This window comes from Bos javanicus, chromosome 15, assembly GCF_032452875.1.
Source record: "Bos javanicus breed banteng chromosome 15, ARS-OSU_banteng_1.0, whole genome shotgun sequence".
Classification (NCBI taxonomy): Eukaryota; Metazoa; Chordata; class Mammalia; order Artiodactyla; family Bovidae; genus Bos; species Bos javanicus.
In genome coordinates this window covers 65609899-65637265 of record NC_083882.1, presented here as the reverse complement: position 1 = coordinate 65637265, position 27367 = coordinate 65609899, and the positions used below count along the sequence as shown (strand labels likewise).

The window sequence follows — 27367 nt, the reverse complement described above, 5'->3', positions numbered from 1 at the left end:
CGGTTGGGTCAGAGAGGCCCTCTCAGACCCGCCTTTCATCTTGTCCGCCCCGCCCCCAGGCTGCCCTCAGAGCCGCCTGAGTTTAGTTCGGGCCTCGTTGCGTTGGCCCAGGCGAAGCGCCAGGAGCAGAGCCGTGCGAAGGTGGCAAGGCGCGGGTACTGCTAGTCCCGGCCATGTCTGGCTCTCACGCTCCAGAGGGAGACTGTTGCTTACGGCAGTGCCGCGCGCAGGTAGGGGCGGGGCCGTCGGTGCCCTCTATTCCCAGGAGGCGAGGCGGCGGCGGAAGCGAGGCGCCGGCCGGGTGGGGCTTTGCGCCGGGCCGGACGCGACCACCGTGTGCCGCCGCCTGCTCCCCGCGTGTGGACTTGAGGCCCCGGCCTACGCGGCGAGCTTTGCTTTCAGCGCTGGGATTTTTCGGCCGCGAGGGCTGGGCACCAAACGTTGAAAAGGGAAAAATAACTGAGGGGGAGCATTGGGCGTCTTTAATGTGTGTCTCAAACCCATTTAACATAAAGACAGACCTTCGGGGAAACTCGAAGCTCTGGAGTGGAATGGGAGCTAAGACTGTGCTCTGCAGCTGTTTTCCTGCGCCCTTCGTTTGCCGCTCAGCAGGCAGTGGGAAAACGTACGCAGAGCCATCTCTTCGGACTGTTGCCCGCACTTTTACTCTGCGCAGTTGCTCTTTGACTACCTCGGTTAGATTGATTATGGAATGATCTTAAAAAGGATTTTTCCTTAAGCAGAAGAGGAAAATCCACCCTTAGGCTGCGCATACCTTTTCATTCTGGAACACCCACGTGCTCAGGGTGATGATTAAGGGCTAGGCCTTGGGTATGGAGGAAATCTAGAGGAATAAACAATTAAAACGTGAGAAGCCTTGCTTAATTAAGAGGCAGGGAGGGAAAGCACCGCCCCCCCCCCCGAAACTCGCTCCTTTATTTCTCCTGTTATTATCTCTTGGGGCTGAAGGTCCCAATTAAAAAGTAGTGACGTGGGTCACAGCCTAGCAGGTTTTATTGGTAAATTCTTGGCAACCACTATTCTTGTGTGAATAAGTAACTAACACAGATAAGTTTTCTTCTTCCCACGTACTACAGTTTGTTTATTCTTCATTTCACTGCCATTTAAAAAGTCGTCCACTGTCTGCTTCTACAAGGGTTAGGTCAGTACCTGCTGGCGTTAGACTTTCAACACACCCTGAAAGGAGTAGAGAGAGGAGATCAGGAATGAGATACTCTAGGAAAACCTGGCAGAGCAGGCTGTCAGACAGTTGTTTTCAAGAGAGCATTTTATAAGTATTAATTTCTTGCATTTTTCTCCTATCTAGAAAAGCACTAAAATAATTGAGACATCTGTTCCTCCTGACTAGCGTCAACCTTCTGGTGATTAACATCAACCCTTGGCCAAAATGTGGGCTTGATTCCATGTAACTCCCCTTGACTAAAATAATCTATCAACTGACCTCCCTTCTCACCACTTTGGATCAGTTCCTCAGAACTGAGAGGCTGTCTCCCTGCCTATAGTCCTCATTTTACCCCCAATTAAACTTAACTTTATGCTAAGCTGGGAAGGATTGAGGGCAGGAGGAGAAGGGGACGACAGAGGATGAGATGGTTGGTGGATGGCATCACTGACTCAATGGACATGGGTTTGGGTAGACTCCGGCAGTTGATGATGGATAGGGAGGTCTGGCGTGCTGCGGTTCATGGGGTCGCAAACAGGACTGAGCGGCTGAACTGGACTGAAACTTAACTTTGAGGTTGTGCCTTTTTTTTTTTTTTCAGCCAACATAGCTTTTTAAAAACTATCCCCTGGAGTATAAATTCCATTAATGCAGTGACTCTGTTTTGTTCAGGGCTGAATTCCCAGAAGTGCTACATGTGTGGTAGACAGGCAAGGAATCTTAAAACTGGCATCACTATCCACTTAGCAACTCAGCCAACTGAAAACTTAGACTTCCTTGAAGCCTTTTTTTTCAGGTTTTCTTACCCAAAGCCTATCCTTTTTAACTTCTTTATCTTCCAAATCCATCTCCACCATCACACGTTAAAATTTCTTTTTGAAACTATTTCGCACAGCCTTCTGGTCTGGTCTGGTCTTTTGCTTCCTTGGTCATCCTTCAGCCTTTCTTCTGTACTACCCCTATAGAAATGTTCCAAAAACAAGATGTGATCCAATCATCTTCTACTTACAATGACTCAGCAGCTATCAACCATCTGTAACATAAAGTCCAAACCCCAGTGCATGGCATGAAAGATCCTTACAGTCTTTATCCCTACCTGCCTCCATCCCACAGAAAGTAATTCTGGTTGCAGGTGCTTAAGAGTTCTCTCTGACTGAAATGCTCTTTCTCCTCTTCACATACCTGCGTACTCCGCCACATCCTTTATTAAAACTTAGTTCAGCATCCCTTCCTCGCTGGTCTTTCCCAACTCCTGCTTCCTCCCAGAAGTAGCTTCTACTCTGATAATGCCCTGGACCATCTTGTTTTATATGTTGTTTTGTGATTTTACAACTTTTACTAGAGTTTGAGCGCTCAAGGGTAAGGATTTCATCTTACTCATATTTATTTCTTCGGGGCCTTCAGTAAAGTTTTGTTAAGTAAATGAATGAGAGGGCTATTCAATAGGTACACAAAAAAGGTACAAAGGGCAATTGCCATGACACAGAGTTTGAGGAAGGATCACTTCTGCCTGAGAAGATGAGAGAAGGAATCATAGGGGAAGTGGGTATGAAGGCTGATAAGAATTTGACAGCTAGAGTTGGGATAATTGGAGATCTAGCATGAGCAATAACAGTGCAAAGAGAAAATGATGTATTCTTGGCTGTAAAGATAATGTGTCTTAAGTCATCTATTGCTGCATAGCAAGTATCCCAAAACTTAGGCGTAACACACAATCATTGTCTCACACAGTTTCTGACAATTAAAGTTTCTCATGAGATGGCAGTCAAGCTGTCAACTAGAGCTGCAGGCATTCAAACCTTGACTGCAGCCGGGATGTGTTTCCAGGCTCACAAAGTTACTGGCAGGCCTCTGTTCCTCCCATTTTATTGGCCCAAGCGGCAGTTCTTCCCTGTATGGTCTTCTGCATAGGTAGTACCCTATAACATGGCATCTGCTGATCCAAAGGAGAGCACAGAAGACAGAAGCTGTAGTCTTCAGTAACCTGATATCAGAAGTGACAGACTATCACTTCTCAGTCGGTCTTCACACAGACCAGCCTCATACAATTTGGGATGGAACTCTACACCAGGAAGTGGAAACCAGAGAACTGGGATCATCGTTAAGGGCCACCCTGGAGGTTGATTACTACATAGGTGGACTAGAACTGAGAGATTTATGTAAAAAAAAAAGTGAAAACATTTGAAAGTTAAATTGGAGCAAGAAAGCAGAAGGACTTAACAGACCCAAGACATGGTATCTGATCATTAAATGATTTGAGGAAGGGAGTTTAAGTGATCAAAGTAGTGTATTATATTAGTACTAAAAATAGAGTGAAGGGTAAGCTGGAGGGAAATGGAGAAGTTGTAGGCAAATAGGCCAAATAAGAAAAAACAACCTTCATCCTGGCCAAATAGGAGTACGTGAGAGCTTTACACTCTAGTATTTTAAAGTAAGAAAAGCTAGGATGATGGGAAAGTGAATTCCACAAAATTAACTGCATTCAATTTAAAGGACTAGCTTTTATTCTGACATCCTTCCTACTCTTTTTATGTTAAACATGCACTTTCTTTTTTGAAGAATGTGATAATGATTAAATATAACTAACGTTGTAACTTGGCAATCTTATGTCAGTCCCTAAAGTTTAAAGAACAACAGCAACGAAAGCTATTGGTCTTGAAATTCAGAAGTCTAGGAATCACTCATCCAGATTATTAATATAAGGAACTCGATACCCAGAAAGAGTCACTGACTTACATAGGGCACTCAGCTAGTGGATATCAGAGTTAAAGCCGGGCTCCTTGTGTTACCGTGTTCAAGCTCACTCTGTTCGCTGCACGATAGGCCATTGAATTGAGAGACAAGATGTTGAGGCAAGGAAGAGACTTTAATTCGGGAGCCGGCAGCCTGAGAAGATAGCATGCTAGCATCTCAAAATAACCATCTTATTGGGGTCTGGATGCCAGGTTCTTTTATAGTTTAGAGAGAAGCAAGGAAACTAAGGTCCTAAAGTCAAAAGGCAGAATGGAGAGGGAGATGCAGTGGGGAAGTAAAGTGAACGGGTCTTCAGTCTTGGAAAAATCTCCAAGGGAATGTCCAGCCTTCAGAAGGAGTGTGTTAATCTCTTCAATAAGACGCTTCGACAGTAAGCGAACTGATAACTTCCGGATGTTCAAGCTGGATTTAGAAAAGGCAGAGGAAAGCGAGGTCAAATTGCCAACATCTGTTGGATGGTGAAAAAGGCAAGAGAGTTCCAGAAAAGCATCTACTTCTTTATTGACTATGTCATAGCATTTGATTGTGTGGGTCACAACAAACTGCAGAAAATTCTTCAAGAGATGGGAGTACCAAACAGCCTTATGTGCCTCCTGAGAAATCTGTATGCAAGTCAAGAAGCAACAGTTAGAACCAGACATGAAACAGTGGACTGGCTTCAAATTGGGAAAGGAGTAGGTCAAGGCTATATATTGTCACCTTGCTTATTTAACTTATATTTAGAGTACATCATGCAAAATGCCAGGCTGGATGAAGCACAAGCTGGAATCAAGATTGCCAGGAGAAATATCAATAACCTCAGATATGCATATGATACCACCCGTATGGCAGAAAGTGAAGAGGAACTAAAGAACCTCTTGATGAAAGTGAAAGAGAGTGAAAAAGTTGGCTTAAAACTCAGTATTCAGAAAACTAAGATCATGGCATCCAGTCCCATCACTTCATGGGAAATAGATGGGGAAACAGTGGAAACAGTGTCAGACTTTATTTTTTGGGGCTCCAAAATCACTGCAGATGGTGACTGCAGCCATGAAATTAAAAGACGCTTGCTCCTTGAAAGAAAAGTTATGACCAACCTAGACAGCATATTAAAAAGCAGAGACATTACTTTGCTGACAAAGATCCATCTGGTCAGAGCTATGGTTTTTCCAGTGGTCATGTATGGATGTGAGAGGTGGACCATAAAGAAGGCTGACCACTGAAGCATTGATACTTTTGAACTGTGGTGTTGGAGAAGACTCTTGAGAGTCCCTTGGACTGCAAGGAGATCCAACCAGTTCATCCTGAAGGAAATCAGTCATGAATATTCATTGGAAGGACTGATGCTGAAGCTGAAACTCCAATACTTTGGCCACGATGTGAAGAACTGACTCATTCGAAAAGACCCTGATGCTGGGAAAGATTGAAGGCGGGAGAAGGGGATGATAGAGGATGAGATGGTTGGATGGCATCACCAACTCAATGGACATGAGTTTGAGTAAGCTCTAGGAGTTGGTGATGGACAGGGAGGCCTGGCGTGCTGCAGTCCATGGGGTCGCAAAGAGTAGGACACAACTGAGCGACTGAACTGATATTCAGCTTATTGCTGTAGTGGATATTGTCCAGTTTCTCTTTATTATTTATTTGTAAATCCAGGATTCCTGTTTATTTTCAGGTGTATGTGTTTTGAATTCTCTTTGGTACACACAGTTGTACCATCTTTTTGATTCCCTCATTAGTTGATGGGCTAAAATGCCTTTGACAGGTGTTCATTTTATGATTGTAGGAGAGTCCCTCCCAGGAAGACCTCTGAGAAATACATTCCTCTGTTATGCTTAAATTGAAAGAAAAGGTGGAGGAGAGTAGAGCCATGGCTGGCTGTGAGCAGGTACCTCAGTGACATTCAAGGCTGAATCCTTAAAGTAACTGTCATGGTCCAAGCTCGGGTTGGAAAAGAATTTCCAGACATGAGACAGCATGAGAGCTAAATAAAGTTTATTAGAGTGGGAGACACTCTTAGAACAGCAGGCCAGCTCAAGGGAGAACCAATGTTGAACAAGGTCCTTAGTCCACTTTTATACCCAGGGTAAAGGAGTGGGATAGGGGACTTGCGGGTCATTTGCTGATTGGATGAGGCACTTATACTGGGTGGGGTGAAAAGTAAGGCAAATACCTTCTTCCTATGGGGTGGGGGCGGGGGTGGGGGGGAGGGACAGGTTATACTATTCAGGAGGACCTGAAATCCATTAATAGTTGAAACACAGGGGAGGGAAGGATGATAAGGATCTGGCTTTTCTGTTCCTGCATTCCAAGACCCTCCATGGTTTTATCTGCTCTTTAGTTCTTGGGTCACAACAATAACTAGATTGAAAAATTGGGGATATGAAATACTGATTCAAAAACTGTTTAGGCCTTAGTTTTTAATATATATAAAACAACCCAGATGGATGGGGTGGGGAGGGAGGTGAGAGGGGAGTTTAGGACTGGGGGACACATGTATACCCATGGCTGATTAATACAATATGACAAAAACCACCACAATATTGTAAAATAATTAGCCTCCAATTAAATAATTTAAAACATATATATATATATATATACAAAATACTGTTAAATGTTGCCCCGTAACTGTATGGAACCTCTACTATAAGAAGTTGATTGCAATCTATCTTTAGATATATCTTTCAAAACCTTTATTCTAAGTAAAAAATCAGACTTAATAACAAACAAGATAACTATTGACATTCAGGGGAAAGCTAAATACTAACTAAATCTTTTCTTTCTTATCAATTCTTAGTAAAATATGTATTCTGATTTTTACTTTTCTTACCATTTTGGGCAACTTAAATGACTGCATTTTTAGTAAATATACCTCTCTTGGTTCCTGCTGCTAAGTGATTATTTTTTTGAAATTGTAATTTTGTGGATTTGAATGAAACCTTACTAACAACAGGTGCTGTATCATTGTTAAACTCCTGTAGCAGGAAGCTGGCTAATGGTTCTAATACCTCAGTACTGGAAAGACAAACAAAAGGGAAATGGCGAGGGGGGGGTGGGGGGGTGGCGGGTGAGGGGGGTGGGGGGGTAGCGGGTGAGGGTGGGGGAAGCGAGGCTTAAGAACAGTCTATTTCCTTTAACTTTTGCAACTTGCTGTGCAAATTGATGGTTTTAAGGATTGAAAACTGCAGGAGTCTTCTCATTGGCTGCATTTTAATATGTAATTAAAATATCATTTATATTCCTAAAAAAAGGAAATAGCAAATTATACAAGGCATCAGTAATTTTGGCTAGATTTAAAAAGGAAAAAATAAGAAAAACCAACATAGCTTTATTATTCATTTTAATTCAGAAACTTTTCATTGATTAAAGTGGAAAGGAAATGAACGTTGTGACACACATTGTGCTGCCTGCTTTACGTCCATTATCAGTTCAGTTCAGTTCGGTCGCTCAGTCGTGTCCGACACTTTGCGACCCCATGGACTGCAGCACTCCAGGCCTCCTCGTCCATCACCAACTCCCGGAGTTCACTCAAACTCATGTCCATAGACTCGGTGATGCCATCCAGCCATCTCATCCTCTGTCGTCCCCTTCTCCTGCCCCCAGTCCCTCCCAGCATCAGGGTCTTTTCCAACGAGTCAACTCTTCGCATGAGGTGGCCAAAGTATTAGTGTTTCAGCTTCAACATCAGTCCTTCCAAAGAATACCCAGGACTGATCTCCTTTAGGATGGACTGGTTGGATCTCCTTGCAGTCCAAGGGACTCTCAAGAGTCTTTTCCAACACCACAGTTCAAAAGCATCAATTTTCAGTGCTCAGCTTTCTTCACAGTCCCAACTCTCACATCCATACATGACTACTGGAAAAATCATAGCTTTGATAGCTTATGGTGAATGATGTCGGATTCGTGATCTCTGAAGAAGATTTAGCTATGAGACTAGGGACCAGGCTTGATCACTCAAGAGCTTTTGTGTAGCAGAGTTTTATTAAAGTAAGAAAAGGGTCCGAGAAAGCTTCTGACATAGACATCAGAAGGGGGATGGAGAGTGCCCCCCTCGCTAGTGTTAGTGAGAGAATTATATACTTTGATGAGTTGTTACAATATATCAAAAGAATGTCTCAAGGTTGTAAAGATCTTACTAGACCCACTTCCATAATTTGCATTTTAAGGTAACAGGATTAGCCAGAAGGTTTTCAGGAAGGAGAAACTGTCCTCAAGCAGGATACACTGTGGTTATATAATCCCTAATACAGAGTTTAAACTGAGTTGTGTAATCATCAGTTCCGGGCTTAAAGAAAAAAAAAATTTTTTTTATGTGACTAACACTAAGGAATGTAGAGAGGGAAAAAAAAAAAACCCACAAAGTTTGTCCTTTCCTCCTCCTTGAGAATTCCAGACCCCTCTCTCTTCGGGGACCCCTGGATCTTATCAATCTGCCTAGGAATTGACTCTCTCAGTTTTGACCAGATGGACCTTTGTTGGCAAAGTAATGTCTCTGCTTTTTAATATGCTGTCTAGGTTGGTCATAACTTTTCTTCCAAGGATGAAGTGTCTGTTAATTTCATGGCTGCAGTCACCATCTGCGTGATTTTGGAGCCAAAGAAAATAAAGTCTCTCACTGTTGGCCATTGTTTCCCCATCTGTTTGCCATGAAGTGATGGGACTGGATGCCATGATCTTTGTTTTTTGAATGTTGAGTTTTAAGCCAACTTTTTCACTCTCCTCTTTCACCTTCATCAAGAGGCTTTTAGTTCCTCTTCACTTTCTGCCATAAGGGTGGTGTCATCTGCATATCTGAGGTTATTGATATTTCTCCTGGCAATCTTGAATCCAGCTTGTGCTTACCCAGCCCAACATTTTGCATGATATAGTCTGCATATAAGTTAAATAAGCAGGATGACAGTATACAGCCTTGATGTACTCCTTTCCCTTTTTGGAACCAGTCTGTTCTTCCATGTCCAGTTCTAGCTGTTGTTTCTTGACCTGCATACAGATTTCTCAAGAGGCAGGTCAGGTGGTCGGGTATTCCCATCTCTTTAAGAATTTTCCATAGTTTGTTGTGATCTACTCAGGACTTCCCTGGTGGCTCAGAGGTTAAAGCGTCTGCCTGGAATGCGGGACACCCGGGTTCAATCCCTGGGTTGGGAAAATCCCCTGGAGAAGGAGATGGCAACCCACTCCAGTACTCTTGCCTGGAGAATCCCATGGAGGGAGGAGCCTGGTAGGCTACAGTCCATGGTGTTGCAAAGAGTCGGACACGACTGAGCGACTTCACTCACTCACTCTCTCAGTCAAAGGCTTTGGCGTAGTCAATAAAGCAGAAGTAGATGTTTTTCTGAAACTCTCTTGCTTTTTCTGTGATCCAACGGATGTTGGCAATTTGATCTTGTGTTCCTCTGGCTTTTCTAAATCCAGCTTTAACATCTGGAAGTTCACAGGTCACATACTATTGAAGCCTGGTTTGGAGAATTTTGAGCATTACTTTGCTAGTGTGTGAGATGAGTACAATTGTGTGGTAGTTTGAACATTCTTTGTCATTGTCTTTCTTTGGGATTGGATATATCCATTATATGTCATTTTAATCCTCAGCATGTTTTCATTTAATGGATGAGTAAACTGAGGCCTGGGCTTCCCTGGTGGCTCAGTGGTAAAGAATCCATCTGCCAGTGCAGGAGACACCAGTTCGATCTCTGGGTAGGGAATATCCCTGGAGAAGGAAATGGCAACCTACTCCAGTATTTTCGCCTGGAGAATCCCATGGACAGAGGAGCCTGGGGGGCTACAGTGCATGGGGTCACCAAAGAGCCAGACATGACTGAGCAACTAAACAACAACAAAACTGAGGCCCCAGGTAATGTAAGCAATTAACCCTGAAGCCTGTGCTGAGTCAGAACTTTAAAAAATTTCAGCTTTTCCATATCCTTAATTTTATATTCTTAAGTCTGCTCCATCAAATTATCACAAGCAATACTTATCTAAAATAAAATAGTATGTATAATATTAACAGTGAATATGGGAAAATACCATAATTTCAAATACCCATATAAGTAGCTAAAAATGTAGTCTGTTCTATAATAACCCCTCTTTGGACTCAAAGCTGTTTTTTCTCCTTTACCCAGTGCTGATTTTCTACAGGTAGATTTGCTGACTGTGCTTTGCTGCACAGTGCGTCTATTTCTTGTTCACTTTAATCTGGAGAGTATAGTGCCTTATGTAGGGATTTTCTATTGGATGCCCCGTTTGGAGCATACCTTAGGTTTTATCTTGTGCTTCTAGTGACTTGCACAGCTATCAAAATTGAAGCACTAGGTCACCAGAGTTTTTCAGATGCCGTCAAGGAAGTTATAGGAGCTCATTTCCCTCCCAGGTAGACTCACTCTTTTCTGTAATGGCCCCCGTGAAACCTTATTTTCCAGCCAGCTAAGCAATATATTTTGAAATGTTTTTTAAAATAACTCAGCTGTTTTAGTTGTTTTCAAGGTAAGGGTTATAAATCATTACTGCCAAAATGGAATTCATGGTATTTCTTTATTGTTGTTTTTGTTTTCATTCATTTTAGCTTTACCGAAAGGGGGAAATGCTTTATTTTCTTTTCTAAACAAATAATCACCAGACATATATAAAAGTGGAGCTTTTATTTCAGCTAGATTTATTGTACTGATAATTTCACCATCTATATAAATGTGGAATCATCATGTTGTACATCTGAAACATAATGTTATATGTCAATTATATCTCATATATTACTTATATAACATCTTAAACAGTAAGATGTTATCCCAACATATATCTTCATAGAATGGGGCCTGCTGCTGCTGCTGCTAAGTCACTTCAGTTGTGTCCGACTCTGTGCGACCCCATAGATGGCAGCCCACCAGGCTCCCCCATCCCTGGGATTCTCCAGGCAGGAACACTGGAGTGGGTTGCCATTTTCTTCTCCAGTGCATGAAAGTGAAAAGTGAAAGGGAAGTCGCTCAGTCGTGTCCGACCCTCAGCGACCCCATGGACTCCAGCCTTCCCAGCTCCTCCATCCATGGGATTTTCCAGGCAAAAGTACTGGAGTGGGGTGCCATTGCCTTCTCTGAGAATGGGGCCTAGAAAATATTAATTATGATTCCTTCTGAGTGCTTTTTATGTCATTTTCTTGACTTATATTCCATAATGAGTATACATTGATTTTGTAATAATAGAAAACAGTATAATTACTATGGAAAAAGGACTTTTTTTAGAAAAAAAAATTGAACCAACACAGAGAAGATGAAAAAATAACTATCATAGTATATATCATGTACTTCATGCCTTAATGAGGTGTTTTGAAAAAGTTGTTTTGTTTAAAGAAATCTTCTGGGTAGACTGAAGTGTGTCTCTTTCAGCACTAGATTCTATTTTATTTCAACCATTTCAGTAAGACACTTTGCAATATAATCTGGCATTTCCCCACCTCATTGTTATAACTTGTTCCATAGTATTGGACTGTGTGGCCCTTAACTGAATGATTCTAGGTTGCCAAAAAATATGGCAGATCCACTTTCCAAACATTAAAAACAAAGTATATTTTGTAATAATTTTCTCTCTCACAGTATCCTCTCTATGGTAGATTTTCTTAAACTTCCTTAAATTGGTTTTTTACTAGAGATATCTATTATATATTATGAGAGGAGGCAATGGCACCCCACTCCAGTACTCTTGCCTGGAAAATCCCATGGATGGAGGAGCCTGGTAGGCTGCAGTCCATGGGGTCACTAAGAGTCAGACACGACTGAGTGACTTCACTTTGACTTTTCACTTTCATGCATTGGAGAAGGCAATGGCAACCCACTCCAGTGTTCTTGCCTGGAGAATCCCAGGGACGGGGGAGCCTGGTGGGCTGCCGTCTATGGGGTCGCGCAGAGTCGGACACAACTGAAGTGACTTTAGCAGTAGCAGCAGCAGTATGTATTATAGTAAGTATATATTATATAGTATGTATTATAGTAAGTATGTAAGTATATATTATATATATTTTAGTAAGATATCAAGTCACTTCCTATAATAGTTACTGGATAAAATAATGTCTATTTAGAAATCATTATCTTCTTTTTAAGGACAAGGTACATCCAAGATACCTGATCCCAGAGCTGTGCAAGCAGTTCTACCATCTGGGCTGGGTCACTGGGACTGGAGGAGGAATTAGCTTGAAGCATGGGTAAGTTTCTGGCTGATTCTCCGTATAAGTAGACCACCAAGAGCGTAACATGTATTATGTCAAAGAACAGCTGATGATCGGTTTCTTATGGTTCTCAAGGTAGTTAGTTTCTAAATAGAGAAATAGGTATTTGCATAACCCAATGGAGTAAGTGTGCTCTAGATGTTGCATATATAATAAATACCTGTGGACTTAAGAACCACAATTTGAAATCCAAATAATTTGGTCCCAGTCTTTGGAGTACCAAAGTTAACTAACATGCTGCTGGATATATTTGTGTCTGGAACTGTAAAGGATCCCCTCTGGGTAGACAGGATTTGTTTCAAAGGTTCAGATACATATTTCAGAGTCACTTAGATACAGATTGTTAACCATCCAAAAATCCTAAAAATTACATTTTGAGTAAAAAAAGGCAATATGCGTTTCTAACTACATGTATCGTTATTAATGAACTTAATACCTGCGGGTCCATGTTGCTCACAGGACAAAACAAGAGATATTTGACTTGAAGTAGAAGGAATAAATAGTATTTAATTGTTCATGAGATTTATTCAGTGTCATTCCTTTAAGAGGATGAAAAAATAAGTAACCTACTTACAATGAAAATAAAGGTTGTAGAATCTCATTCCCTTAAGTGTTTCTGGAACAGGATTAATATTTTTCCTCCTGAAATGTTTTAGGAATATTAATTGTCTGGAGGCTGAATATTAAATTGAGTAACTTGATTTATTTCTTTATCCTAATTCACTTTCTTTAACAAAATTGGACTACTGCAATATTTATGTGATATTGAATATATAGAGTAACACCTCCAAGGAGGCTGCATTGTTTAAAAGAGAATAGAATGTAAAATGTAATCAGTAAACTTTTTTTTTTTTTTTTTTGGCCTCGCAACATGCAGTTATCTTAGTTCCCCAACTAGGAATTGAACTCTTGCGCCTTGCATTGGAATCATGGCTTCTTAATCACTGAACCACCAGGGGAGTTTCTATAATCAGAACATTTTAGACTAAAGGGACTTTGTGGCATACCACAAGATGATGCCATTGAAACTTAATCTTCTTCAAATTACCAAGAAACTCATGAAATATAATTAAACTGTGGGAAACGTCAGGAGAGGCCTTATTCAACAGCTGTCAGAGTTCATATGTAGGGAGGCTCTTGGTCTGCAAAGGTCCTGTTCCTCGTAGTACATGGTACCTCCGTTACGTGGGTCCTCTTACCATCAACCCAGTGCTACTGTGTCAATCAGTATTTCACAGGTTTTCAGAGTATTTTGCCAAAACTTTCAAGTTGACCTGTTCACAACAAAGTCCTATAACACTTGTTGTTATTATAGTTGTTTCATTTTTTCATTTAGGAGTTGAGTCCTAGTAATTTTGTTTTTGAGCTGTATTATTTATAATAAATCATGTTCTAAAGCTTGCCTTTAGTAACCTGCTTTTTAATTGCATTGTCAGAAATACTAGTTTGTACGTGTACGAATAAGGGCTTCCCAGGTGGCACAGTGGTGAAGAATCCACTTGCCAGTGCATGAGACTCAGGTTCGATCCCTGGGTCGAGAAGATCCCCTGGAGTAGGAAATGGCAACCCACTCCAGTATTTCTTGCCTGAAGATTCCATAGACAGAAGAGCCTGGCAGATTGCAGTCCACAAATTCCATGGACAGAGGAGCCTGGCAGCCTGCAGTCCATGGGGCCACAAAGAGCTGGACACGACTGAGCACACGCGCGCGCACGCGCACACACACACACACACACACACACACAGGCAGTGCAGTGGTAAAAAAAATCCGCCTGCCAATTCAGGAGACACAGTAGATATGGGTTAGATCCCTGGGTCAGGAAGATCCCCGCTAATAGGAAATGGCAACCCACTCCAGTATTCTTTCCTGGAAAATTTCATGGACAGAGGAGCTTGGTGGGCTACAGTCCATGGGGTCACAAAGAGTCGGACACAACACACACACACACACACACACACGTACATATGTAAGAAACAGAGCTTTCTACCAAGCTGAATTAAAATAACTTTTTCCAATTGGCTCTTTAAAAAAAAATAGCAAAATTAAAAACAGAATGTAAGCAAGGAGCCATTGCAGATCTCAAGAAGAAATTTTTTTTTAAATAAAGATATAAAAGACTGTAATTAAAATGTAGAACCATTCACTAAAATTGTGTGTGGTTATGCTAAAGCCCTGAGGGGCGCATTTTAAAATTAATTGACTTTGTAGCATTACAGTCAATTTGTAGGGAAGTTGCCTTGTATTTGTAAAATGCCTGTTATTAGATTCTTAATTGGTGAGGAGCGCCGCCTGGAGGTCACAGGTGAAAACAGCCACGATTGTATGTCACTGCATTTGGGATCTTACTAAATTTGTGCTTCATAGAGTAAAATGGGTAATTTGTAGTAAAATGTTGAATTTTCTCCCTAATATTTAAATGACTTTGTAGACCCATATCAATAATTTCATCAATGATATTAATATTCTCATGTTAATGAAAGTTTTTTCTGATGCTTCAGAGCAGATATATTTGGAATGAAGCACAAACCCAATAGATTATGTTTCCATAGTAAGTGTGGCAGTAAGCCCTTTGGAGAAAATGAAACTATTTACATTTCCAGGGTTTGGCTGCTATCAGTCCAGTTTATATGCTCCTGATGTGTGGTGCCAAACAAGAAAAGACAGCTTAGGACACAGATGAGTGTTAAATCAAAGGAAGAAATGGAGGATCAAGAAAATAACCATAGTCAAGGCTATTCCAGGATACTTAGTAGCCATTGTGTTTAGGTTGGGCTCCTACCTTTCACATTTAACATTTCCTATTTTCACAGCATAATGTTTTTATGTGTCAGAAACACTAATCCTGTTGTATGCTACTAAAATTAAAATTAATAAACCCATATTGTAGACAAGATAATTGAAGCATAGTAAGATTTAAAGGATTTTTTTAAGTAAATAAGAGTGGAAGCAGTACATGTACATGTATTATGAACTCCTGCGGTTTGTCCCCCTGCTCACCAGAGTGAAAGAGCAGGGAGTGTGGAGAAAACAAATTCCCAAACGTAATACCTTGAAACTCAGCATGCTTTCTTTTGTGGCTTACAGTCCCAAGAAATGCTTTACTTTTAGTCTTTAGCATTTGTCCTTTCCAAAATAAAAGCTCTATCATCTCTGTATTTTTATCCGGATATCTCCTTCCTTGTAGGTGTAAATATATTTTTTTCTAAAATCTATTTAGCTAATTGTTTAATCAAAATTGACCAAAATCTAAACTGATTTCTATTTTACAAAAGTAGTAATAAAACCCGATTTAGCATACTAGGGAATTCCCTGGCGGTCCAGTGGTTAGGATTCCATGCTTTCACTACTGAGGGCTTATTTACAGCAGACTGTTGTGAACTTTATCTGGGTCTTTTTCCGGGGCTGCATAAATATCTTCCCGCGTGAGAAGACCTACAAGTCTACTTCCCAGCAGGGGTGATTGGATTACGTACCACACATGATTCCAGAGTCTCTTTCATGTTCTTCATGTTACATGAGGACAGAAGATTTGGATCTCTGGTATTTATAAGGGGTCCTTTTTGACAGTATGATCCCTATGCATTGCCACTGGTTCCGGAGGAATGCCACTCTATGATTTTCTTAGGCAACAAAGTTCTAAAGTAGTAACTACATTGTGAAAATGAGTGCTTGAACAAAGCTTCCTGTACTTTGTATTTCACTCTCTTTATCAGGCATTTGGGCTTCCCTGGTGACTCAGATAGTGAAGAGTTAGCCTGCAGTGCTGAAGACCTGGGTTTGATCCCTGGGTCGAGAAGATTCCCCTGGAGAAGGGAATGGCTACCCACTCCAGTATTCTTGTCTGGAGAATTACATGGACAGAGGAGCCTGGTGGACTACAGTTTCGTGGGATCACAAAGAGTCGGACACGACTGATCGACTAACACTTTCACTTTCATACCCGGCATTTATTTTCTAGACTTTAATTTATGAGTATACCTTAAAGGAACTTCCTTACATTTTGTCAGTTCTAAGTCTATAGGTTTATTTGTAACCCCAACTTTGGCAGCTTGATGCAGTATAGCTAGTCATCCTCATTTTCTGTGGGAAACAGTTGATATTTTTTTAACTCTTTATTTTATTTTGGAGTATAGCCAATTGACAATGTTGTAATAGTTTCAGGTGGGCAGCAGATAGACTCATCCATACATGTACATGTATCCATTCTCCTTCAAACACCCCTCCCATCCAGGCTGCCACATAGTGTTGAGCAGAATTCCATGTGCTATACAGTAGGTTCTTGTTGGTTATCCATTTCAAATACAGTAGTGTATACATGTCCAAACTCCCTAAATATCCTTTCCCCCATCCTTACCCCCAGCAACCATAAGTTCGTTCTCTAAGTCTGTGAGTCTCTTTTGTGTGTTCATGCTCAGTTGCTTCAGTCCTGTCCGATCCTTTGCAACCCTGTGGGCTGTAGCCCACCAGGCTCCTCTATCCATGGGATTCTGTAGGTAAGAATACTGGAGTGGGTTGCCATGCCCTCCTCCAGGGGATCTTCCCTACCCAGGGGTTAAACCCATGTCTCATATATCTCTTACATTGGCAGGTGGGGTCTTTACCACTAGCATCCCCTAGGAAGCCCTGGGAGTCTCCTTCAGAAACAGTTAATATTGATTTAGTGTCCCTAGTCCATGCCTCAGTGGCAGAAGCTGGAGCATGCAGCTGCTGGTATTTCCTTCATTTGCATTATGTGGCAGCTCTTTAATACCCTCTGGCAGCAACTGAAAGTGATACATGAGCCAGAGGATCTTTGTTGAGGGTGGAGAGAATTTAGAGATTTTGAAATTAATTTCCAAATCAAATTTGAAAGCACCTTGTGGTGATGCTGTAGCATCCTCCCTTAGCACAAGTGCTGTATAACAGAGATCTCCAGATGTAACCATGCCTTTTACATTTTTAACTTTCTGCAATTGTTTTAGCTTTGTTACCATGTAGTTTCACAAGATAGAAGTGTTTTTCAACTAGGAAGCATACTGTTCCACCCAAAAAAGTAGCCCAGGGTTAAAGCTGTAATTTAACCAGCCATCCAGCAGAGGTCTCTGAACTTCATGTTTTGTAATAAGAGCATTTCAAACAACAAAATGAAACCCGATTCCTTGTAAGACTTTGAGTAGCATATTTTCCTGATTAGATTTTAGAATTACTGTGTTTCATGTCTAGCAAGATCAGCTCTGCTTATTGATGCTTAAAGATGCTAAAGACTTGTGTTTTCAGATGTATTTATCCTAACTAGATGAAAGCCTGGTTACCATTAATTTTGCACCATAAAAAGAAATAAAGAACTTTATATGAAAATGTAGAAGACAGAAGCAACTATCAACATTTTATTGTGTCACCAGCGTTATAAAGACATTAAAGTAGCTTGCTGTTCTTTCTATACAGCCTATTCTATTAATTGAATAAAGCTGCTATTTGTATGGCTTGATTTATAAAGACGAGTAATGATTGGACTGCAAGGATACACTTCTTTTTTGCAAAAGCAGGACAATAGAGTTAAATAAATACCAATTTCTATATTTTGTATCACCAGCAATGAAATCTACATTGCTCCTTCAGGAGTGCAAAAGGAACGGATTCAGGTATGATAAAGGGATCCTTCTTAAACCTAAATGTCTCATCTTCTCTACCTGATTATTGTTTTGTGAAATGGAATTAATGTTAAAAAAATGTTAGTTTTGAAGGAAAATTATATTGTGATAATTTAAATAACTAATCAGCAAACATTTGTTAAGTAACTACTAAATTTTTTTAAGGTGGTAATGGTCCTACATGTCACCAGGAGTTCTAAATCTTCTCTCAGCCTCTACAGGGCAAAAGTGAATAGTGCAGTCTTAAATCATAATAAAAGATGATTGTAACTGCAGCATTGTAACACCATCTTTATCTGCTACTGCTGCTGCTAAGTCGCTTCAGTCATGTCCGACTCTGTGCGACCCCATGGACTGCAGCCTACCAGGCTTCTCCGTCCATGGGATTCTCCAGGCAAGAACACTGGAGTGGGTTGCCATTTCCTTCTCCAGTGCATGAAAGTGGAAAGTGAAAGTGAAGTCGCTCAGTCGTGTCTGACTCTTAGCAACCCCATGGACTGCAGCCTACCAGGCTCCTCCATCCATGGGATTTTTCCGGGCAACAGTACTGGAGTGGGGTGCCATTGCCTTCTCCCCATTTTTATCAGGCTAATAGGTTAATCAGATTGGACCAAATGGACCAAATCAACTCATATTTAATAATGGCAAAGCTCTTCCAAAGTTATAAAACTTTATTTCAAAATTTTGAGAGGACCCCTTCTGTATTAATGCTAGAATAATACCCAGAATAGAGTTAAAACAAGTACATAATACTTAATTCTCTCTAAGGCATAATGCTTCATTAATAAAGAATTTATATGGTAGTTTATAATAAACCCTGGCAAATGAAAGTTACAAGTCAGAAATATGCATGTTACTAGGAAAAACCTGGATCTACATAATTCTTTAGAACTTAAAAAATAATGTGCCTCATCGAGATTAGCATTTTTGAGTACCAGGTAGGATTCTCAAGGAATAAGAAAATTTTATTCTCTATTTTTCCTCTTATATTATGAAATATTGAAAAAAAATTATGATACCCATCCTAAAATAGTGATTATGTAGTCTCTCTGAAATATAGTTGTGAAATTACATGGCAAAAGTGAGAAATTAAATCAATGAATTGATAACCTCATACTTGCATATTAAATTTTCCATAACAATTTTTTTCTTCAAATTCTAAAGGTGGATTTTTTTTAACTCTTGAGATTATTTTGGTTAGTAGAAAACATATTTTTATTTCTCAAAATGGCTACATATTTTTGAGTGAGACTATAATTATATAAATATTTAAATCCAAAATTTTGAAAGAGATGAGAATACCAGACCATCTGACCTGCCTCTTGAGAAACCTGTATGCAGGTCAGGAAGCAACAGTTAGAACTGGACATGGAACAACAGACTGGTTCCAAATAGGAAAAGGAGTACGTCAAGGCTGTATATCGTCACCCTGCTTATTTAACTTAGATGCAGAGTATATCATGAGAAACTCTGGGCTGGAAGAAGCACAAGCTGGAATCAAGACTGCCGGGAGAAATATCAAGAACCTCAGATATGTAGATGACACCACCCTTATGGCAGAAAATGAAGAGGAACTAAAAAGCCTCTTGATGAAAGTGAAAGAGGAGAGTGAAAAAGTTGGCTTAAAACTCAGCATTCAGAAAACGAAGATCATGGCATCTGGTCCCATCACTTCATGGCAAATAAATGAGGAAACAGTGGAAACAGTGTCAGACTTTATTTTTTGGGGCTCCAAAATCACTGCAGATGGTGATTACAGCCATGAAATTAAAAGACGCTTACTCCTTGGAAGGAAAGTTATGACCAACCTAGATAGCATATTCAAAAGCAGAGACATTACTTTGCCAACAAAGGTCTGTCTAGTCAAGGCTATGATTTTTCCAGTGGTCATGTATGGATGTGAGATTGGACTGTAAAGAAAGCTGAGCTCCGAAGAATTGATGCTTTTGAACTGTGGTGTTGGAAAAGACTCTTGAGAGTCCCTTGGACTGCAAGGAGATCCAGCCAGTCCATTCTAAAGGAGATCAGTCCTGGGTGTTCATTGGAAGGACTGATGCTAAAGCTGAAACTCCAATACTTTGGCCACCTCATGTGAAGAGTTGACTCATTGGAAAAGACCCTGATGCTAGGAGGGATTGGGGGCAGGAGGAGAAGGGGATGACAGAGGATGAGATGGCTGGATGGTATCACTGAGTCAGTGGACATGAGTTTGCGTGAACTCCGGGAGTTGGTGATGGACAGGGAGGCCTGGCGTGCTGCAATTCATGGGGTCGCAAAGAGTCGGACACGACTGAGCTACTGAAGTGAGCTGAACACATATATTCACGCTATGTATATACACTATAGACAAACAAGAAAGAAGACATTTCTCATTGATATTTTATGAACCTTTTCTTTTCTTTTTCCTTCTCTAAATAGCCTGAAGACATGTTTGTTTGTGACATCAATGAAAAGGACATAAGTGGACCTCCGCCATCTAAGAATCTTAAAAAAAGCCAGTGCACTCCTCTTTTTATGAATGCTTACACAATGAGAGGTTGGTAGAAAATGTACTCAACATAACGAATATTTGCAGAGTAGGCTCCCCTAAATGGGCTCTCCTGTTTGGCACAGTGATAAAGAATCCTCCTGCTTATGCAGGAGACACAAGTTCAATCTGTGGGTCGGGAAGATCCCCTGGAGAGGGAAATGGCAACCCACTCCAGTATTCTTCCCTGGAAAATCCCATGGACTATAGTCTTGGCAGGCTATACTCCATGGGACTGTAAAGGAGTCAGACATGACTTAGCAACTAAACAATAGAACTCCCCCCTAAACAATGGCAATTATTGTTGTAATTCAAATTTCTTAAATACCTGCTATGTGCAATTCTAAACGTGTTAACTGATTCAGTCCTCACATCAGCCCTGTGGAAGGTCCATTAGTATTTCATTTTATACATGAGAGGACAGAGACTGTGGGAAGATTTTCCCAAAATAAACAGCTAGGGAGTATTGGGGCCAGAATTCCAATCTAGATGAGTATGACTCCACTAGATTGTCAAATTAACCAACTATTATATATACAATCCAATTCCTACTCTTAGTTTAGAGTTATACCTCTGTGAACTTGTAGTAGAAATTAATCAAACTACAAAGGAGGGGAAATCATGGTCTTTTCTTCACTTCAGTGGGAGTGGTCCTCTCTTTTTTGAAAAATTTACTGTATGACAAAAGTATGACTAATTTTATTAGTAATTCCCAGAAATTGTGGTAGAAAACTAACCTAGAAAGGTTGAACCTAAAGGACAATGTAAAAATAAGAAAGTATAACTGAAGTACTGACTTACCATTGCAATGAAGTCATAAAGACCATGCTTTAGTATAGCCCCTGAATGAAATCAGTATACAGGGAATAATTGTGCTGTGTTCTGTTCCCAGACATTACCAGCTACTATTGACAGGATGAAACTTCAGCAGCAGATTCTGCCAGCCTGAAGAATCTTTCCTAGCGAAAATGCTAAATAAACTTCCAGTTGCAAAAATAGCCATTACCGAGTTTTATAGTGTACAAATTCTTTTTTAGGTAAACCCATTGCATCTATATCTTAAAATCCCAATCATCCCTCATGTCACCAAGATGTGGCCTACACTATAAAGCCTATCTTGATCAAGGGTCAGGCTGACCTGGGTTCAAATCCCAAGTTTTCAACTACTGTCTAAAGTTGGACAGTGTAGTTAAATAACCATGGATAAGTTATTTAACAATCTCTGAGCCTTGACCGTTAAATGGGAGAGATGGTTGTTGTGATAATACAAAGAGAAAACATCTTTAAAGGAGATGTAGGAATCCCTAATTGAGTGGTCATAGTATTATGATAATGATCTCCATTATTATAATAGCTGTACTTCAGACCATCTGAAAAATGTTTTTGAACGTGTATAAAGTATTGCGCGCATTGTCCGCTTGCTGGATGAAGTTTAATGTTTCTTCTTTTCACTTTCTGACTCTTCTCTTTCCTACCTCCCTTCCTCCTCTCCTACCCACTGCCAACTTATTATTCCATGCCAAAAAAACGAAGTCCATAACCGTATATAAATATGTGTGTGTATGTGTGTGTGTGTGTGTGTGTGTGTGTATATATATAAACTCTTTAAAAAGGGTAATTTGCTTTTCACTGAGCATGTGACTATATTCTTCCCCCCCACCCCCACCCCAGAAGCAGGTGCTGTGATCCATACCCATTCTAAAGCTGCTGTCATGGCCACCCTTGTCTTCCCAGGAAAGGAGTTTAAAATTACACATCAAGAGATGATCAAAGGAATAAAGAAATGTACCTCAGGAGGGTATTACAGGTATTTCCACCGCCACCCCCCCCCCGCCACTTTTTTTTGTGCTTAAATAATTTGAACAGTATTTCTCCTTCTTGTGATAAACGGGATCCTGATATTTTTATGTATTTAATGCGACGTTATGTATCTGTGTTAGTTAATACTCCACTTAATATTATACTTCCAGATCTATTCTCAGTGACACAAATCGTATGCCTCCCTTCCTTCTCCCCATTCCCAACTCAGCCTTGGTAAATTATTGCCAACATGAGTAATGAAATGTTTGTTGGAGTAAAAAGAAAAGGACTGGACTGAGATTTCTGTAGAGATGGAAAGACTGTGTTCCTCTGCTGAAACAACCCGAGAATAAGCGCTCCTCACCTTCACTTTGTCTTCAGGAAGTTTCAGCTCTGACTAAAGTTTATGCTTCGTTTGGATTTCATGTAGTATTTCTAAAAAATTTTCATTAAAAAATTTATAATTATTTTAATTTAGATCTCTATATGCTTATAATTTTCAGTGTGGAAAGGGGCATAGATAATATAGAACAGAGGCCCTTTAGACAAAATCAGCTAAGTCTACCAGCCCACAAAAATGTGGCCATTATTCATCAATCTACAATATAGTGACACGAAGAAACGTGTTCCTGGGACTCAGGGACAGGCTCAGCATTTCATCTAAATGTTTGGGCATTCTTGTTCCTGAACTTTCACCCTTCTTAATTTCCTAAAGGGGCTGAATCCACTTTGGCTTGTTAAGAGGAAAAGGGTGTCGGTTTCACTGAAGTGTTCTTAGGGCAGTGTGTTACTGTTAACTGCACGTAACAGTGCGTGTTTAAACTAGTGTGCTGAGAAGCTCAGTTGACTTGAGTTTAGTTAATATTTATTGTGTGCCTAAAGCATTCCTCAGCAGTGGGAAACACCTACTTACAGAAGTTAAATATTTAAATTTTGAAAGCGTACATACTAAAGCATAGCCGCATACTACCTTTTCCACGTCTGGGTCTTGAAGGAGAGGCATTTGTGTGTTACCAGTTTCATTGGCATTTGATTGCTTCAGTGAAGAAATAAAAATAGGTCAGAAGAACATGTGAAACGGTGGGTATAGGAGCAGAGCCCAGCAGAGAGTCTTTGGAATTTGTGGAAAAAAGAATGACGCGAATGCAAAGATGCCATTTGTTACGCATCAGTGTATATACTTTTTATATATTATGTTGAATGTTTCGGAACTGAAAGAGTACAAAGTTTTTTGAGATGTTTTTGCAATTCTGTTTGAGCCTGGCTGGGAAATCAGTAACAGGGTCATTTTCACAGCTCCTGGGCAGTGGTACTTAATCACGTTTTGGGTAGAATCCTAAGTATCCGGTCAAAAGAAGGGGCAAAAAAAGCTGGATGGAGTAGGGAAAAGGATGGAGTTTTTACATTTTGCACTCTACTTTTTAAAAATTTTAAGTGCATCTTAAAAATAATGGTAACTTTCAAATGCCTAATTCTTATTGGGGAGGTAACCATGTTAAACGTAACTGTCCTCCCTTTTGAAGGCGAATGCCTATGGAAGGGTGAAAAGAACACTGTTTAGTTGGAGGACTACCCCAGGCTCTGCTTCTGTAAAAGGAGTAGATCGGACTGGATTAGCTTTCAGGTCTTCTTTACTGTGGAATTATTTTGCACCTGGAGCTATTTCTGACTGTTTGGTGTATGGTAGAAGAAAATATAAGTTTGTGGTTTTTATGGCCAATACTAGGAAAGACTTGGGACTAGCAATTTTTCCCTCCATGTTTAAGGATATTTTATAATTACCTCTGTTTTACTTAAGTGAAATAATGGGCAACCTCATTCTGTTAATGATTGGCCAAGTTCTTTATCACATGACTGCTATTTATTCTATACCTTCCCTAAAGTAGTAATTTCTGATAGTTTATTGATAGAACTTATTTTAGTTAAATGTAGCCATTACAGACGGGTGAAAAAGCAGATGATACATTAACAAGGCAAGAGAAGTTCATGTTACAAGGAAAATATGTCTGAGTTTTGATTGGTTGTATATGACCTCAGAAATAGTTGTAACTTTACCAGTGACAGATTATTTGCTTGAGTATTATTACAGAAACAAAAAATGAAAAATGCATATTTTGATTTCATCACATGTACTTACTAAAAATAAGGTAAAAACAAGTTCTAACATCATAGATTTGAGAACGTTCTAAAAATGTTATCATACCCTTAATGGTTCACTCAGAAGGTTTTTGCTATCCCAGGACCATAAACCACACATGTATTTATTTGCCTATCCAAGACACTTTCGGGTCCTGCAGAGATAGAATAAAATGATTTCGTACTGTTGGGAAATTCCTGCTTTAAGTAGTTCAATTGTTAATCCTTCCTATGTTCAAAACACTGTGATTCTCTATGCTTCATGGAAATACTGGTATGATCTTGATAATTTCTTTGTTATCTTTTGGTGTCCTGTACAAATTTCTGCCACTTCTACTTAGGATTAGAACAATGCCTGCCAGATTCCCAAGGCGTCTTTTGATATAGTTGTTCATGCAGGATACACAGACTGACATGCAACATCTTGTTCATAATTTGGAGTGGCTTCTCGGATATAAAGAGAATGTCTAGTTTATTATTTGAAAAAGTGATCAGTTTTATATATGAATTCTTTTGTTTTAAAAAGGAGCATGTTTTGTCTTACAGATACGATGATATGTTAGTAGTGCCTATTATTGAGAACACACCTGAGGAGAAAGACCTCAAAGAGCGCATGGCTCGGGCAATGAATGATTACCCAGACTCCTGTGCAGTGCTAGTCAGACGGCACGGAGTCTACGTCTGGGGAGAGACGTGGGAGAAGGCTAAAACCATGTAAGTGTAAACCAAGGAACGTCAAGGCCAGTCACCACACTTTCAGAGAAGGATGACTTTTTTTGGTGTGTCACTGGTCAAATTGGTTTAATCTGAATTTAAACCAATTTCATAGTTTTTTATTTCTAGATATTTTATTTGTATTATATATTCTTTTGTTAAGAAATAATTTTCAGGTCAGCTGTTGTTTGGCAAGTTACTGTGCTCTTTGATATAAAGAAGGAGCAACAGCTCTTGTTCTCTCAGTTGAGGGCTAGGATGATTTGCTACATTTATTTACAAAAATGGCACATAATAAAAAATTTAAATTTAGGTAAGTAGTCTACTTTAAACTCTTTTATTTCCTGAGAAGTATATAGTATGTGGCATGATATGGTATGATTCCTTTTTTAAATAATGTTAGAGACAAAATAAGAAACCCTTTGCATAGAATTGAGGGGGAAGAAAATTACTCGGAACAGGGTTCACTCGATGCAGAGGGAAAATGTAATTGTTAGAGGTGGAGAACTCTGACCAAACACTTCTAATGCTTTTTGCTTTTTATTTTTTTAAACAGGTGTGAGTGTTATGACTATTTGTTTGATGTTGCCGTATCAATGAAGCAAGCAGGGCTGGACCCAGCACAGCTTCCCGCTGGAGAAAATGGGATTGTATAAGTCAGTGGAAGTTTACTATATAGAGAGATAAAGCTTATCTTAATTATTACATAAATGACATGACCTTTTTTAAATGAATTGAAAATGTCTATGAAACTATTGATTTGTCACTAAACAAGGCAGATCTTCTGACACTGGGTGATATTTGCTTACATTCTTATAATTTTAAATGACAATACAATGGAATAAAAATTTTATAATGAATGTGTTTTGGGTTTTTTGGCTGCGTTGTCCTGCATGTGGAGTTCACCAATCAGGGATCGAATCCACGACCCCTAGAGTGAAAGCGAGAAATCTGAACCACACAAGAAGTCCCATGAATGTGTTTTATGTTTATTTCTAAACCCCTTAATGGCAAAATATTTCCCTTTGAATTAATCTTTTTTTGTATATACTTCCAGAGAATTCCTATTACTCTTCAAAGTTGTTGGTGATAATAGAACCCATTGGAAAATTTCCACTAAGTTACAGAATGAGCATTTTCTTATTTTAATATTGGTAACATAAATTTACATGAAAAGTTAAGACCAGATGTGCCACTCAATGCTAATGTCAAATCAATTTTATAGATTTCCTCTTTATGCTGTACAGATGTCCCTATATTATGACGTAGAGCTGTAAAGTTCAAATCAAGTGATATTCACTCAAACTCTCCTGATGAAGTAAACCGTGACCAGCCCAGTGATGTAATCAGAAAATGCTTTTTTTAATGTAGCCAAAAGCAGCAGCATCTTGATCATAAGGTTTTATTTGGTTAATACTATTGTTTAATTGGGAGAGAAAATAATGCACCATCTCCAAAACCATCATCTCATCCACTAGCCCCCTCAGTTGATCATCTTCAAGCCATTCGAATTCATTTACCCCAGTTCTTTCTCTCCAGCAAGTCTTTAGCCTCATCTAGACTTCCAGCCCCTTGATCCTACCATTTATCATTGTCCATGACTCCGTTCATATCCTTGCTTCCTTCCTTATGAAGCATAGATGATGGCATTTGCACCACACTATTGGAAACATCCTAACCTGTGTATCTTGTCCCCTCCATCATACCTGTCAAAACCCTCAGTCTTTGAGAGCCACTTTCTTGGCACCTGTACCCAAGCAGCAAGGCGTGATGGGAAGAAGTGCACAAGTATGTTGACTGCTCTCACTTCAGATTTTTGACCATACCTCTCAGGTGGTCACTTGTTGCTGCCAAACAAACCTTTAATTCCCTGGTGGTAGCTGAGTTGTATTCAACTCTTTTGCAACCCCATAGACGGTAGCCTGTCAGACTCCTCTTTCCATGGGATTTCCCAGGCATGACTACTGGAGCCGGTTGCCATTTCCTACTCCAGGGATCGAACCCTCGTCTCCTTCGTCTCCTGCATTGCAGGCAGATACTTTTACTGCTAAACCACCTGGGATGCCCTGTAATTCCCTAGTAAGTTCACTTTCTCTCTCTGGTGACTATTTCTCACAGTGTTACTTATCTGACATCAAATACCCAACCTTCCCACATTACCTCTCAGATGATAACCTCCTCAGACTTTTAGAGATAAATAGATTCAAAGAACTAATCTCCCCATTTCACATTTCTGCCAGCCTTCCTGCCTCCAGCCTTCTTTGTCACTTTCCTTCTACAGAATTCTAAAGTCAGTTCTTCCACTTACGCCTTGGATCCCAGCACCTGCTGACCTCAAGGGCTTTGCCACTGCAAAGATCCTCACATTTTACTCCATTTCTTTCTTGCATTGTCAATTTTTACCCTCTTTCATTGGTATAAAAGTGCACTGTGATAC

At 40.0% G+C, this 27367-nt stretch overlaps 1 protein-coding gene across 3 annotated transcripts; it reads left to right on the top strand.

Annotated features, from left to right (window-relative positions):
• Positions 1-6: 6 nt before the first annotated feature.
• On the top strand, positions 7-25790 carry APIP (APAF1 interacting protein). Of its 3 annotated transcripts, none has more exons than XM_061381117.1 (7): positions 7-230; positions 11998-12098; positions 17696-17744; positions 20172-20289; positions 22015-22087; positions 24763-24930; positions 25487-25790. In XM_061381117.1, exons 1-7 carry the CDS (start codon positions 174-176, stop codon positions 25584-25586), a joined length of 666 nt encoding a protein of 221 aa, XP_061237101.1. In that variant the 5' UTR covers positions 7-173; the 3' UTR covers positions 25587-25790. The 3 variants fall into 3 exon arrangements, with proteins under 3 accessions (XP_061237101.1, XP_061237100.1, XP_061237099.1); XM_061381116.1 differs by having other exon boundaries at positions 21955-22087; XM_061381115.1 differs by having other exon boundaries at positions 15-230; positions 21952-22087.
• Positions 25791-27367: the final 1577 nt, after the last annotated feature.

Coding starts and splice junctions, on each gene's coding strand:
- APIP (XM_061381115.1), top strand. CDS start 174: ATGTCTGGCTCTCACGCTCCAGAGGGAGACTGTTGCTTACGGCAGTGC. Junction 231..11,997: donor TACGGCAGTGCCGCGCGCAG/GTAGGGGCGGGG, acceptor CTTCTTTTTAAG/GACAAGGTACATCCAAGATA. Junction 20,290..21,951: donor GAATGCTTACACAATGAGAG/GTTGGTAGAAAA, acceptor CCCCCACCCCAG/AAGCAGGTGCTGTGATCCAT.